This window comes from Sparus aurata, chromosome 4 (genome assembly GCF_900880675.1).
Source record: "Sparus aurata chromosome 4, fSpaAur1.1, whole genome shotgun sequence".
Taxonomy (NCBI): Eukaryota; Metazoa; Chordata; class Actinopteri; order Spariformes; family Sparidae; genus Sparus; species Sparus aurata.
In genome coordinates, this window is record NC_044190.1 from 12,476,405 (window position 1) to 12,492,772 (window position 16,368).

Below are 16,368 nucleotides of genomic sequence, written 5' to 3' on the forward strand. Positions count from 1 at the left end.
GGACTCTGCCTTCGCCTTATGGGCTTAATGGCAGCCATGGTGCAGATGGTCCCCCTTGCCCTCTTACACATGCGGCCCATGCAGAGATGTCTGCTGGGCCTGGGGTTGTCCCCTCAGAGGTCCCACAAGACCAAAGTGGTGGTCTCTCGGAGGCTTCACAGGGCCCTCCAGTGGTGGAAGGTTCCAGCAAACATCAAGCTGGGCCGAGCCCTGGGTCCAGTGATCTATCGCCAGCTAGTGTACACAGACGCATCCTCTTTGGGGTGGGGCGCCGTACATGAAGGTTGTGGTGTCAACGGTGTCTGGACCGGCAGGTGGGTGTGTCAGCACATAAATGTCCTAGAGCTGAGGGCGGTTCTCCTCACTCTGCGTCGTTTCCTGCCAAGGCTAAGGGGTCACCATGTCATCGTCCGCACCGACAGCACAGTGACGGCCGCTTACATCAACAGACAGGGGGGCCTTGGCCCCCTGCCCTGTGCAAGCTCGCAACCATCCTGTGGCAGTGGGCTCACCCACACTTCCTCTCGCTCAGAGCCATGCATGTGCCAGGGGCACTGAACTCCGTGGCAGACATCAGGTTGATGGGAGGGCCCCAGCTGGGGGAGTGGAGACTCCACCCTCAGGTGGTCTCCGACATATGGCGCCGCCTAGGCAGGGCAGAGGTCGACCTGTTTGCGTCCAGGGAATCGACGCATTGCCTGCTCTTTTTCTCCCTGAGGAACGATGATCCCCCCATGGGTTGGGATGCTCTGGCGCATCCTTGGCCCCGGGTTCTGCTCTACGCCTTTCCTCCCTTCACTCTTCTCTAGCCTCTTCTCCGAAGAGTTCGGGTGGAGCGTGTGCTTATACTGGTGGCTCCTCTGTGGCCACACATGCTGTGGTTCGCAGCGATTCCACCCCTGCTGGACGGGTTGCCATGGGAGCTCCCACACCGGAGGGACCTGCTCTCCCAGGCGAACGGAGCCCTGTTCCACCCCTTTCCAGAGTGGCTCAGGCTGGTGGCTTGGCCCCTGAGAGGGACAGGCTCCTGGCCTTAGGGTTGCCGGAGCCTGTGGTGGCGACAATCCAGCATGCCCGGGCTCCATCCACGAGGGCTGCCTATTCATACCGTTGGCAGGTGTTTACCACCTGGTGTGTGTCTCACCAGGTGGACCCCTACTTGGCCTCGGCTCAGGAGATCCTGCGGTTCCTGCAGTCCCAGCTTGAGGCACATAAGGCCGCTGTAACACTGCGAGGGTTGGTGGCAGCAATCAAGGCAGTGCGCATCGGGGAGAGTAAGGAGGACTGTGTGCTCATTTCCCGGTTTCTTTGAGGGGCCCAGCGACTTACGGTGCGTACTGCCGGTCCTGCAGTTCCCCCCTGGGACTTGGATGTCGTCCTTGGGGCCCTTAAGCGTTCCCCCTTCGAACCTCTTGGGGATGCTCACCTCAAATGGCTTTCCATGAAAACCGCCCTTCTGCTTGCCGTCACTTCGGCTAGAAGGGTGAGTGAACTCCATGCCTTGTCGGTGCATGGTGACTGCTGTCGGTTTTCCCCAGACGGCTCGAGTGTGGTTCTCCGCCCCAACCCAGCCTTCCTGCCTAAGGTCCTGACTGAGTTCCACCTGGCTCAGTCAGTCGAGCTCCGGTCTCTCTCCTTGCCTAGCGCTGGCGAGGAGGATGAGCAGAGCCAGTCCGCACTATGCCTGGTCAGGGCCTTGACGGCGTACATTCGGCGTACTCAGGCGGTCCGGAAGTCCGACCAGCTTTTTGTGTGTTACGACCATGGGCATTTGGCCAGGCCTCTGTCAAAATCCAGGTTGTCGCACTGGGTTGTGGACACGATCCGACAGGCTTATGTGCTGTCGGATGTGCCTGTTCCACCAGGGGTCCGGGCACACTACACTCGGAGTGTGGCTGCCTCATGGGCCTTGTGGCGGGGGCCTTCCCTCGCTTCCATATGCTCCGCCGCCTTGGGTCGTCTCAGTCAACCTTTACTAGGTTCTACCGGTTGAATGTGGCCACCAGCCCCTCCTTTGGGGAGTGTGTGCTGGGCGTGGCCCGACGGTACACATTTTTGTCTCCCCCTCAGTCTTGCGTCTTGCGGGCTGATTGAGCGGCTGCTCCGTGAACAGGCTGGCCTTTGCGTCTTGCGGGGCCCTTGCCTGTCCCCCTTGGGTCAGTCTTGCGTCTTGCGGGCTCCCTCAGCAGCCCTTCCCTCCCATGGCCGGCCCTAGCGACTTGCAGGGCCTTCTCCGGGAAGTTGAATATAGTGTACATTTGTAAATAGTTTGTTTGTTGCACATGGGATTGTGGGTTGCACCGTCTCCTCACGGGGTGTCTTAAAGATCTACCCTGTACATATGGAATATGTAACGGAGTGGAGAGATAGTCTTGAGACGATAGAGACCGTATGGTTACATTGTAACCTTGGTTCTCTGAGTGAAGAGACTATCTCTCCAGCCCTTAGGCCGCTCGGAGACACGTTTCGCTCAAACTATCAGTGATTACACGCCGGCGCAGGTGCTTTATAGCTACGCAATGGGGCGTGGCCGGACAAGCCGGTGTGTCTTAAAGAAATATCCAAGTGCCCTGACAAGCAGCGGGGGTCATATCCCGTACATATGGAATATGTAACGGAGTGGAGAGATAGTCTCTTCACTCAGAGAACCAAGGTTACAATGTAACCATACGTTTCACGCAGTTCTAGAGTAAGAACTCACTTTGAATATTTTCTCACCATTTTTAACAGAATGTCTGTCATGTGAGAGAGTTTTCAACTACATACAGTGTTTTGTAGATGGTAAGCCTGGGGATTAGTAAGCCTGGTGCTCTCCTCCCTCTCTACATATGTAAGAAGACATTTCTTACTCTTTTAACAAAACATGAGTTCATTTTGGCTCTACATCACACTGCAATTAAGGTTCTGAATTGAAACATCTTTGGCCTGCCCTGGGTGTAATTGCTGCTGATGCATTGAGGATCAGTGTGAGAATCAGCAGACAGAGGAAGAGAGGCAGGAGAGGTGGGGGATGGAGTTGAGGAATGATGCCAGATTTACCTACCAGAGAGTTCATAACTACACAGAGCTGTTGTGAAGTGCTTCCAGTCAAGATGTCCCTCCAAGTCAGCAGCATTTCAATAATTAAACACGGTAAAAAAACTCATTAAACTGTCATCGCCCTCTCTGTCTTGCTGTACCTTTGATGTTGTAGGTAACAGCATCTGACCCCGATAAGGATGCTGACCAGGAGGCCTTGCGGTACTCCCTCCATGGACAGGGTGCTGAGAGTGAATTCATAATTGATGAGGTCACAGGCAAGATCTACGCCCAGCGGACATTGGACCGCGAAGAGCGTGCTGTGTGGCGTTTCGTTGTCTTGGCCACAGACGAGGGTGGCGAAGGTCTGACGGGTTTCACTGACGTCATCATCAATGTGTGGGACATCAATGACAATGCACCTGTCTTCACTTGCGCCCCCAGCTGCCACGGAGTCGTAGCAGAGAACTCATTGGTTGGGACATCTGTGATGGAGATGACTGCCACTGATCTGGATGACTCTGCGGTCGGGCAGAATGCTGTGCTCTCTTACAGGATTATAGGTAGTTTAGACGCCACAAACATCGGGGTTGGGGGAGTGCCTACCTTCTCAGAAATGTTCACCATCAACCCAACCACAGGAACCATCAGTGTAGCCATGGGCGGTCTAGACAGAGAGCAGGTTGAGTCCTACCTCCTGGTTGTAGAGTCCAGAGATGGGGGTGGGATGACAGGAACGGGAACCGCTACCATTCAAATCAAGGATATGAATGATCATGCTCCAAGATTCATCGATCACTCCTGCATGGCAAGGATCTCTGAGAATGCAGAGCCTAATGCAGAGGTGGGTCAGAGTATCCTCTCTTTTTATGATCGTATTATATGCCAATATCCTCTCATTTATTTTAAAAATCTCTACAAATGCACATATGAATGAAAACAATGTCATATGCTGACTGAAATCGATAATGGTCTGAAGGCACCCCTTTAAGAAACAAGCTTAACTTTTAACAATAAAACAATAACAAAAAAGAACAATATCATCGTGTTGTCCCTTTTCCCATTGAAGAGCATCAACTGGCATATGCAATGCTACAATATTATCGTATTTTCTTGCTCAGTGCAAAACACATTGCAGCCCACAAATCGGAATACAAAGCAAACAAAGAAGAACAATTACTCTGGTTTTGCTGCTCCATTTTATAATAAAGAAAATGTCTACATTTAATTGTGAAAGGATAAATAATCTGCCTTTGGCAGCACACAGTATGTGTGTTATATAATCGAAACGCTTCTATTTTACATTTATTGTTAGCAGTTTCCCATTTTTAGAACATGTAAAATATTTATAGAATGTTGTGTAATCTGTATCATTATGGAAACTGTTTGCATCCAGAAGCCAAACTGTCTGCACCATTCCAAATTCTGCCACTCACACCACAGACAGAGAGATGTATTAGAAATGCAAGAAACCCATATATATTCCCTAAGATATGAAGCCTATATATTTTTTATCAGATTATATTGTTTGTTCTAAGGTCCTAGAGCTCGCTGCTGAGGACAAAGACACTGGAGAAAATTCCCAGCTGACCTTTAGTGTTGTGGCTGGAGACCAAGAGCAGAAGTTCTACATGGTCAGTCACAAGCAGGAGCAGCGCGGCACTCTGAGGCTTAAGAAACGTCTGGACTATGAACGCCACAGTGAGCAGAGGTTCAACCTCACATTGAAGGTATGTGAAAGCGGTTCCAAAAGCCCTCTTAGACCACAGGGGCTGGTCCTATTGAAGAATGTTTGATTCAGCTTGATGTGTCTCTTATTCACGGGGTTTGAATTCACTTTTGTGGAAGGGACCTTCAGCTAAGGGTATGGAGCATGTGTGAAGGGGATATAGACACACGACTGACAGGAGCCAGATGATGAACAGTGCTGCTGTGCCTGATTTTGAAGTGTTGGATATATGAAATGGATTTTTAGTAGGCTTCTGAAGTATGGGCACATTCACTTCTTAGACACTTTTGAGAATAGTTTAAAGTGATGGAAAAATGGAAAAGGTTAGGGGACATTTCTTAAGCACTGATCTCAGAGTTTTTTGTTTTCTATAGTACTTATAAATTGCTCAAAGCAACCAGTCAACCCATCAATCAAAAGTCAAGACAAAGAATTTCAAGTTGAAGAGAACGCTATAAAGCCAACCAAATAGAAGGTGTCATATTTCATTTATAGACAGGGGCTTTACATTTCCACTCTGTAACTTTTCATATTGGTGACAATAAGAGGGAAAAAAAAACAAGACTTTGTATAAGGTGATGTATAAATCAGCTGTAGCACACTTATTTGTGCAAACAAATGTAAATGTTATGTTTTACAACCAAATATGGTAAAAAGGAAAAACATTAGATAACAACTGGCTTGATCAATTCAGGTGAGTTGTTCTTTTCACATTTCTTTTGCTGACTATACAATAGTCTTCAGAAATTGTTTTGACAAAAATTACAATCACAGTTACTGAAAGTTGTCTTGGATATACTGCAGCCCAGCCTTATTTTGGCTGATAAGATATGATGTTTTTATATTTGAATAGTGCTTTTGTTGTACTTTCATGACATATGACACTGTATGTGGTTGCTGTTTCAGGTTGAAGACCTGGACTTCTCTAGCCTTCTGCACTGTGTGGTGGAAGTAGAGGACTATAATGACCATGCTCCAGTCTTCATTCCACACTTCCTGTCTCTTGCCCCATTACCTGAGGACATCCCCATGGGAACCAGTGTGGCACAATTGGTGGCCAGTGATTCAGATTCAGGCCAGAACCGAGAGATCACCTATAGCCTGTCTGAAGACTCAGATCCTGATGGTCTGTTCACCATTGACCAGTCCGGTGTACTCTCTGTGGCCCGACCTCTTGATCGGGAGGGGATGCCTCAGCATCACTTGGTTGTCATAGCAACCGATCATGGAGTTCCACCTCTAACAGGCAGTGCAACAGTCCAACTCCCTCTGTTAGATGTAAATGATAACGGACCAGAATTTGAGGCGGCATACTCACCGATAGTCTTTGAGAATGTGGCTGGACCACAGGTATGAGGCAGGCTTGACTGGGTTTGATCACAATATAACATGTGACATGCTGATGTTTTGCAATGGTTTGGTAAAAAGAAGGATGTTTGAATGAAGCAAAGGAAATTTGTTTTAAATTGGTAGTGTGGATAAGAAAATCCAACCAGAGCAAGCCACAACCCCTCATGCTCTCCCTCCTTGTTTAGGTAGTAAGGATGAACCAAACGTCGACCATCCTCTGTGCTGTGGACCAGGACTCTCCAGAAAATGGACCACCCTTCCACTTCACTGTCCCCTCTGAGTATCGCCACAGCAATGATTTCTACCTCCAAGACAACCTAAATGGCACAGCGACCCTAACAGCTTTGAGGACGTTTGACCGTGAGCGCCAGAAAGAGTTTCTCATTCCCATTGTTATGAGCGACAGTGGCCATCCAGCCAAAACCGTGACCAGCACCCTGACAGTAACCATCGGTGACCAAAATGATCATGCACATGTGGCGGGGGAGAAGACAATTTTCATCAATAGCCACCGAGGTAAGAGAGCCATCTGTCTTTAGGATGTAGCGTTCAAAGATGAATTATGATTAATTGAGTGATAAAGCTCTGGACTATACGGGTATGGATATGGAATTAATAAAAGCCATCATCGATTTTTACTAGGACTTTTTGAACTTTGCTCTTAAATACAGTTTTCTTTCTCTGTAGTGGGCAGTCATCATCACACAACGATACACACATTTTAATTTGTGTTTTCATCTCTGCCTATGTCATCACATCATCATTGTCTGCATGATCTGTGTTTAGTCAGAAATACTCCGTCATGACTTTAAGGTTTTTGCTCTTGATATATGGTATTAATGGTAATGAATTATACATGCAGCACACACACTTAAACACGTGTTTATGGAGATACACAGGTAGAGAGGAAATGCCTATTCTTACCCTGTAAGCTTTCCTGAATAAATTGTAGGCCATAGCAGAACAATATCTTTCTCTCATAACTAAAACACATGGGAATTGGAAAGGATGAACTGTTACGCAATTTCTTTCTGTCATAGGCCGAATGCCAACTACAGTGCTTGGAAAGGTCTACTCTCCTGACCCTGATGACTGGGACAACAAGACATATGTCTTTGAAGGACATGTGCCTAGGTAAGCAATGCGACCCTGCTCTAATTATTTAAGCAAACACACAACAACTTTATCAGCTTTATTCAAATGTATTTTTTTTTATGTCATAAACAATTTCCAGTGAGTGCCAATGATTCATTGGTTTGTTGGATATCTGCTTTTTTCCAAAAGATTTCTAATACTATGGCATAGTCAAATCATATGATTTTTGGATAATGAAATAGCCCCATATGCCAAATGAATCTATCAATTATAGTTTGTCAATGAAGCAATATACTGTATTCTGTTATGTTATGGCTTGCATGGATTTCAGTGGAACCAACAGCAGTTAGTGTATAATACACAAGCTGAGCACTTAACCAGTACTTAACCAGTTTGTTTGTAAGTATGTTTGTGGCCAGATTTTGTTAACACAATAGTGTAAGATCAGTCACGAAACTTTACAGGTCAAATCAAGATTAAAAGGCGAGTTCCAACATGGGTATGGTCTGACTCAGCAGTACTGAGCACAAATGTAATAATGTAGTAATGACAAGTGAGAAGTCATAGGCTGGAATGTCAACATATAGACAGGCGCCATAGCTGGTGTGATCCTATCGCAATATGTTCTCTAGTTTTTTTTAACTAGATTTAGTTTTTACTCATTTACAGTAAAATCACACAAGCACAGTAGGTGGTGGTGAAAACAGGAAGCACAGTGTGAAGTACTTGTTTGTAGTCATGAAGGATAGTGCTCAAGATTGTCAAAAAGTCATCAATGTCATTGTAGATATCAATGTATGTTGTTTTGGCTAAACTGTTTTGATGGCCTGGAATTATTGTTAATGGTACATAATGGACCTGTACCACTTGTGAGGATCACTGAGTTACATAGTTAGGCTCGGACACAGCACACTGTGTCTACATTATATGTTTTTTTTTTGTTTTTTTTGGTTGTAATTGATATACCAGGCAACAACATCCCCAAGTGAAATATCTTTGAGGACGGAGGCCATATGTTTGTGACACTGTGATCAATCCTGGAAACTCAACAACTAAGAAGTCAATCACACTCAGAATTCTAACTGTTTTGCTGCATCACAAAATATTATTACTCCAGTTTAATCAAGCAATCAGCTTCCATGCTGCCTCCTTGACGTAATAATTAAGCTACAACCTCCTCATTAAATCAGACTGATAATTCTTTAGTCATTATTATATTGTTTTTACCATCTTTTTGGCTGGCCCATAGTAAAGCTTTGCCAGCTTTATAAAACCAAACGTTTGGTCATCAGTCAGGGAGTGACTGACTGACTGACTGACTGACTGGCAGACCCATTAGTTGGTCAAGTTTTGGAGTCTCCCCCTTTGCTGTTCTTCTTGCTAAACGAAGATGTGCTAACAGTAGTTACTTGACATATTTTAATTCAAAACTCCATGGTTGTAGACACAGCTCTCTAAGGCTATCATGGGTGGGCACATTGCTCATCATGCTTGCACAGTACAAAAGACTTTTAATCCGTTATGTGGCTCAAAAGATGCTTAACCTTGACATGTCACATGTTACTTCAGTAACCAACATAGAACAAGAACATATTATATGGTAACCACTACAGGAAATTGCAGATTAACATTTGATATCCAGGACTCTACATTAAAGACACTACCCCTCACTATCTGTGTAACAGCCATATCCTTGGTTTTCACCTAGTCGCCATCCTTTCCGTATTTCCTCCTCAGCCTGATAGATGATGGCTAATTCCTCCCTCCTTCCAGTGTTTTAATGTGTCTGTGGTTTATTGTCGTTGGATGTTGAGGTTCTGGTCTGTTTTAAAAAATGTCCCCCTTGAGACTTCCCACTATCAAATGTGGCAATGAGCAGATACAGGTTTCACTTTCACAAAAACACACACACACACACACACACACACACACACACACACACACACACACACACCCACACAAACACAAACTCACACACACACACACACACACGTGCGCGCACACACACACACACACACACACACACACACACACGCGCGCACACACACACACACACACACACACACGACTCGGTTATTTTCCAAACTCTCCGTAGTCAAAACTCAGCCCATATAGAGGACCAGGTGTAATACGGGCTAGTAACATTTCATGACAGCTCCAGTCTCTTGATGTTTCAAACCAACCTGAATCGGGTGGTTGTATTGTAGTTGTATTTATTGTTTAGAGAAAATTATGGAAATGATTATAAAAATTCTAAAAAATGAAATTAAAATGTATGTTTAAAATGTGACAGTAATGGTAGTTTTAATAGAGATGTAAAATTGTGATTCAGTAATTCTGGCATTACGTGCTATACCTCAGATATAACCTTCACACCACAGCAGATGTGGTAAAACGAGTTCATGCGACCCTTGTCTCTACAAGTGCTTTATTATTTGATTTGCCAAGGTTCTGTCTTGGATTTCCTTTGTAATTGAACTTGAATGAGCTCATTTACTGTACAAGGGGAGCATAGAGACAAGGACCAAGTAAATTTGCTTCCTCGCATGTCTTTCTGCCTATTAGTGGGCCTCATTTTCCCCCCTGCCTCCCTTTTCTTAATGCGTCGTCTCTCTTCACTTTCCATTATTGTCCCGGAGGGCAATTGGTTTACATCAGAAAAACAGAGTAAACACTAAAACACGGAATCAAACACTGAGTAAAACACATGGCTGTAGCTACGGGATGATTCCTTGAGGCCAATTCTTGCTGCTGCTGGGCACAAATCTAAAATGGTGAAGCTTTCAATCTACCTTGGGATCTTCGCACACAGAGTTCAACTGCGTGGTACTCTTCTCTGCTCGCCTGTATATTACCTCCACTCTCTGGTTGATATTGCATGTACATCCAAACACATGTAGTATTGATATCAACACAAAAACAGTCACACAGCTGAGCAGTGTGTAGCCTCTTACCCAGGCGCTGCCTCTCGCCCAAAGGAGGTGAGAGGTTAAACATATCCATCACTGTACAGGGCTCAGATTGGGTGAATTGGAACAGAGACATTAAAAAATGTTCATCTGAATTTAACCCATTTAAAACTGATGTGGTTGTCTGTGTATTTGTTCTCTCCCAGTTACTTTATCTTAAACAAAAGGACAGGTTTCCTGATCATCAAGGAGAACGCTCCACCAGGCACCTACGAGTTCCAGGTCCGTGTGTCCGATGGAGTTTGGCCAGATGCTGTTTCCACTGTCATCGTGCATGTGAGGGAACTGCGAGACGAGGCCATCTACAACTCAGGGTCTCTGCGTCTGGCAGGTCTGTACAATCACACACACCCCTATATTTGCCTTTGTTCAAAAATGGTCTCTGGTGTGACATGTAACATCCTCCTTCTTCAGTTATGCACTGAGTCCCGGCAGCTGATGATGTCTGTTTTTGTTGTTCACTGAGTCTCTTGTCCAAGGACAAGACTCTTCCCTAGTTATATAATATATAACCAATCAGGTTTTGTCATACGACTAACTTCCATCACTTTCTGGTGTTAATAAAGTCCACCAATTCTCCATCAATATATGCAAATATTTATTTTTTTAGTTACACATTGGACAGCACTTTTGAGAGGATCCAGTGATCCACTTTTTAAACTAAACAAATAGCTACCCTAGCCTTTAATTAATTAAATCGATCATACTGCTTCTGTGTGCTCCTCCAAATCAACCCCGCTTGCCACTTGAGGATCATGATGGCCAAACAGCTTTCTTTTCTCTATAAGCTTTTCAGCTCCTCTTTTATTTTTGCACTTTTTCACCTGATCTCGCAGTTGTTGATGTCAGTCAAAAATAGGTTGTAACTCAAAACCAACAATAATAGTAAAGTACAACCAGGGAACGTGGTAAATTAAGCACTAGGGCCTGTGAAAAGGAATGAAAGTCTAGTGTAAGTTATTGTGAAATGTGAAATGGATCTGTGGTGCCGGCCGCCTCCAAAATTAATATGCACGAAACTCCCCGATATGTATGCACAATGGTGTTAATTGAAATGTAGTTAATGTTCAGTTGTGAACATTACACATCAGTGTAACACCTGTCAGTAGTTATAATGTTATGGCCGATTGGTGTATAGCCATACCAATTTGTGATTTGAAACAAAGAAAACATAAAACATAAACCTGTGCTCAACTTAGTGATGCTGAGGAGGTAGTATTGGAGAATGTGGTCATTATTTGCAGGCTTGTCTCCGGTCATAGAAAATTAATGAGTGCTGATTACTGTGTACTCTAGTTGTTTGCAGTGTTTCGAAGGACTGTCACACAGTTAAAGATGTTTCCTTAGCAAAAGATTACACCCATTATTAATCCCTCTCTCCTGACTCACAGGATCTCAGCTGTCCCTGGCCCATATAGAAAAAAGCCTGTTTCCATTCCTTATGCTGGCAAAATAATTAGTCGAGAGGTTTCGCCTTGCCAGCACATTCTCTGCACATGTTGAGCAGCATCCATCATTACCTGATGTACAGCACATCGGCTGTCTGCTCAGAATTAAATTCGCTTTAGAGAAATGGGACATGGCTGAAGGATTTTTATGATTTCACAGATATTGAAATAGAAGCAGAGGGGGATGCCAGAGGGTGCACTCCAAAAACTGTAGAGGAGAAGGGATGAGAGCCAGAGGAAAGGAAAGGATGGAGGGAAGAGTCAAGCCTCATATAAGTAGATAAAAGAATTTGCTCCTCATTTTGAAAACAGGGCTAAGGTAAATTAATCAGCACAAAACATAGAAACGGTGTAGTGGAGAACAGCTGGCACCCACATTTCAATATTTGTGTAAGGGAAATGAATCCTTTCACAAAATGTAGACTAGAAAGTGTGTGTTTAAAATGAGTAATGGAAATCAAAAAGGAATGAAACTGCTCTCAGTTTTGTTATTTTGTGATTAACACTAAAAACTATTTATATATATTTTCTCAATTTCATTTAAAATAATAAGATTAGTTTTGGGTCTAACAATACACAGAAATCATGGTTTGAGATACACCTTGGTTTTGGGTCCACAGTTCAGTAAAAGTTTGGAATAACAGGAAAAGAGCAACTACACAAAAATCCATGTTTTATTTCCCAATTTACTTTCAACAGACAGTCATGCAGTTACAGTTTGTTCCACCTTGTGTCATTTGGCCCCTCCTGGGACAGTTGGTACAGCCTGTAGTGCAATAAGTAATACAATATTCACTCTCACATACTGTAGGTCATATTTTTATGAAGGCCTGTTAAAAAACAAAAGGCATTATAGGTGCTTAAAAACAGTGGGAAAAGTTCTTGGACTTGTGATTGGCACATCTGAGTAGCGATGTCAAGTTTTCCATTCTCAGTCAGAAATAGATCTAAATGAAGTTCCAATGTGATCATTGAGCTCAAAGGCAGCACCAGATACTCTGTGTTGGTTTGTTTGGGAAGTGGATTCCCTCAGGACAGATTTGATAAACTGAAACTTGTAACTGAATTAACCTTTGTTTATTTTATAGCAAGGGTGGTATCTTTCATTTATGAATAAAATCAGCTTGCTGTTGTAAAATACCCCTATATTCTAAACGAATAGATTTGAAATATATATAAATGACATTTGTCAGGGATAAAACCATCTGTTAATTTTTATAAATTCAGATGTGATAATATAATAATCATCCAGCCATCATTGGTGAAAAAAAAATGACGGCTATGTAAAAAAATCTAATCCAATTTAATCATGGCCCAACAATGGAAAGCCAAATTGAATCGTGGACTTGGAGAATCATGACACCCTAACATCTGGATGATGCAGTGTAATATCAATTGACATGTTCAGTGGGTTGCACTGACATACAACTGTTGAACAACGTTGACACACTGTCCTTATCTAACCCTTCACTCACCCTCCACTGCTGATGTGCATTTAATGTTGAAACCCTATCAACAACCTTTACCTTAGGGGGATGGTCACTTCATTGAGGATTTTTAATTGGCTACACTGTCATTAAATGGCTGTTAGCTGGAGAGTGTATTGATTTAATATGAACAGAGGTGGTTCCACAGACTGGTTGTAACAGAGCGACTTGAATTAAAAGCAGGAGGGCACGGGTGTCAGCCATTGCAGAATCAGAAACACTGACAAGCTTTTAACCCACAGTTCAGCATTGAACAAATTCACCAAAATTGTTAGTTTGATATTTCAACAAAATGTAATATCAAGGATTAATGACTTTGAGATCATCCTGAGGTGTAGACCAGTGCTGTGTTTGTGCGTGCTGAGGATATGTAACAGAAACCATTTCCAGGATTTTATTTTTCCATGCGGAGCTTTGGAGTAAACAGTCTCATTGATTCTCAGTCTCGGGGATTATGAAAATATTCTACTTATAGCATTACTTACACCCTCCTTGACATTCTAAATCCCATTTCAAGAACAAATGTGGAATGCAATAAGGATTCACAAAGAAGGCACTAGTTAAATCTGGCTTGCTGAGATTAAGGCTTTCTCCCTCTGTCTCTCTCTGTTCTCCTCTCTCTCTCTCTCTCTCTCTCTCTCTCTCTCTCTCTCTCTCTCTCTCTCAGTGTTGATGGAAAGGTAAAGAGAAAACAATGTGATAAACAAAAAGTCCTTGAAATGTCCACATAACACTAGCTTAGAGTAAAATGCACAGTGCTCAGGGTGAAAGCACAATCAAAAGTACATTAGTGCATACACTGCATGCAGCAGGCCGGCTTTATAAACTGTTTTTGTCAGCAGAATGTCCTTAAACAGAAGATGCGGTGCTGAGTTGTTAACCAAAAGAATTCACTATCTCTCTTTTCACATCTGTGTGCCCTCTGAGGTATGTGCACAGTCAGATCAATACACAGAAATTGGAAAAATATTTCAGTTTGCTACTAAAGGGATTATATTTGACATACTTGAAACTCCTTCACCTCTCTTACTGGTCTGACACTTTATTCATCTCTCATATTGCCCCTGTCACCGTCCTTGTGGGTGTCAGTTTATTCAAAGAGCAGCTTCAATGCAAGTAGGAAAACTTTGAAAAGCAGAAAAAAAAGGCTGTAAAACCATGTTTCCCTTCTTTTTCTTTTGATAAACCGGATTCATCGAATGGGGGAAGGTTTTAAGATCTAAGATTTAAGTACTGTTCACCACAGTGCCAACAAATGTGCCACATGAATTATTTTAAAACCAAACAAAGGGGCACACTACCAGTCGGTTTACTGGTCATTCAGTCTATGAAACTGTGACAAAATAACCCTGATAGTGTGACGTTAGTTAGTTAGTTAGTTAGATAGTGACGTTATCTTTGTTTTGGCTGGTAGAATACAATCATAACAGAAAGCCGATGTTACAAAATTGAGGTGTGAGGCTTGACTGATTTGTACATTTCTCGTTAGAGAAAGTCTAATAAAAGATCTTGATGTAGTAGGGACTAAATGTCACACTATTACTCCCTCTGTATTGCTTTGACAGGCAAACAAGTGTGCTTCCCCATTGTCCCCACCAACTGATCCTTCAATCAGTGAATGTGGTCCTGAAAGAGAATGGATTTAACTTGTAGCATCGCTGATGACAAACACAAGTAAATGTAAATATTAAAATGTAGCAGTTATTTTGGAGGAAACAAATGCCATTGAATATGAAAGAGTTAAGTTTCAGCTGAGTGCCATCTGCATGGCTCTGCACACAATTGTGCTTATTACCAATGTGCTTTTATGGCTTTGTTAGCTACCTGTGTTGTCCTTATAAAGCCAACTGGAGAAAGACGGGTATTGAAACGTCCATAAAAACATTTCAGAAAAGCTAGGCTGATTAATTACATACAGTTTGTCATTGTATAAGTTTCATATTTATGTTTAATTGTTTGTATTTCCTAAAATGTATTTACTATCAAAACGCTTAGTTTCTTTACCTACATTCCCACTTCTCAAGTAAAAATGTGTTCCTGAAGGAGAATGCCAAGGAAAGTGACAGCAGTTGTCTTTGAGTGAAGAGACTGTGACATCTTCTGCTCTTCTATGTTCTTTTGAGGAAGCAGTTACATGTATGCCTCTTTTCAAAGCTGTTTCAAGGTAATGTTAAACACTTCTAAAGTCTTTTACTATTAAAAAAAAACTTTATTGCCTGACTTGGTTAAATGAGCACCTTTTAAAAGTCTCCCAGTCATCCTAAAACTTGTCAGGAAAAAACACAGCATACTGCACAAAGGCTATGATGGTGGTATTTCAGACAGACACAGCCAGACAGACAGTATACTGGTACATAAGTAAGGTACTAATCCCTATTTGTGCCTCTTTGTATGAAATCACAGGCCGAACAGGCAGGAGTATGTCTGTGGACTAGCGCCTCAACACCCCATGCCCACTGAAGCCTTTGGGAAGGAGAAAAGCAGTAGTGAATAGTGAGGTTGGATCAAAGCCAGGTGCAAAGGCTGCCAGTCTGCGTTAGAAGTTACTACCCCCTCCCCCCAGCCCCCATCCCTCCTGACTGTCTCTCTGTTTGCCTCTGTCCTTGTTTCTCCCACTGGACTGACTGATGGGAGCTGACATTAGCCTCGATCCCTCACGCTGTATCTGCTGAGCCCATTCTGAGCCCCCTGTCTTGTCTCTTAATGCCCAAGCTCTGTCTCCTTCTATGCACCCACAAACCTCATCACCCTGCCCAATGCTTTGTGTGTGTGTGTGTGTGTGTGTGTGTGTGTGTGTGTGTGTGTGTGTGTTATTGTATTTCTATCTTTGTTAGAGCCACTTTTATTTTTACAGTGTTGGTTATGAAGTCAGTTTTCTGACAAAGAGCAGTTTGTTGTAAACCCTGAGCAGTCTTTTTTCATTTTCTTCTCTCACTCACAACCCACACATAGATTAAAGTAATTTTTGGTCACAGTAGCTACACTTGTACATGCAGGCATGGAGAGATCTGCTCATAATGTTTTTGTTTTTGTTTTTGTTTATGTTTTTTTAAAGGTAAGAGATGAGGGGAAAATTCAGTGTACTGGTCCTTGTGGTTTTTCCAACGTTAGTCTTTATTAGCACAAAATTTCATATTATTGTGTTGCATCGGTCCCTTCACAACAGTTCAGCAAGAAAATACTGTCTGCAAACATAATAAGATGGAGAATAAGCTATACTTCGGAACGCATTTACAGGGACTGCATTGTGTTCCCCATCTTTTACATTGGTA

At 43.2% G+C, this 16,368-nt stretch overlaps 1 protein-coding gene across 1 annotated transcript in view; it reads left to right on the plus strand.

Moving 5' to 3' along the window:
* LOC115579627 (neural-cadherin) overlaps positions 1–16,368 on the plus strand; it is a 330,871-nt gene that overhangs the window by 202,070 nt on the left and 112,433 nt on the right. Inside the window, exons 19-24 of the mRNA XM_030413177.1 lie at positions 3,194–3,862; positions 4,557–4,748; positions 5,654–6,097; positions 6,283–6,613; positions 7,138–7,231; positions 10,308–10,492. Coding sequence (XP_030269037.1) covers positions 3,194–3,862; positions 4,557–4,748; positions 5,654–6,097; positions 6,283–6,613; positions 7,138–7,231; positions 10,308–10,492 — 1,915 coding nt within the window. The remainder of the gene's footprint in view (positions 1–3,193; positions 3,863–4,556; positions 4,749–5,653; positions 6,098–6,282; positions 6,614–7,137; positions 7,232–10,307; positions 10,493–16,368) is intronic.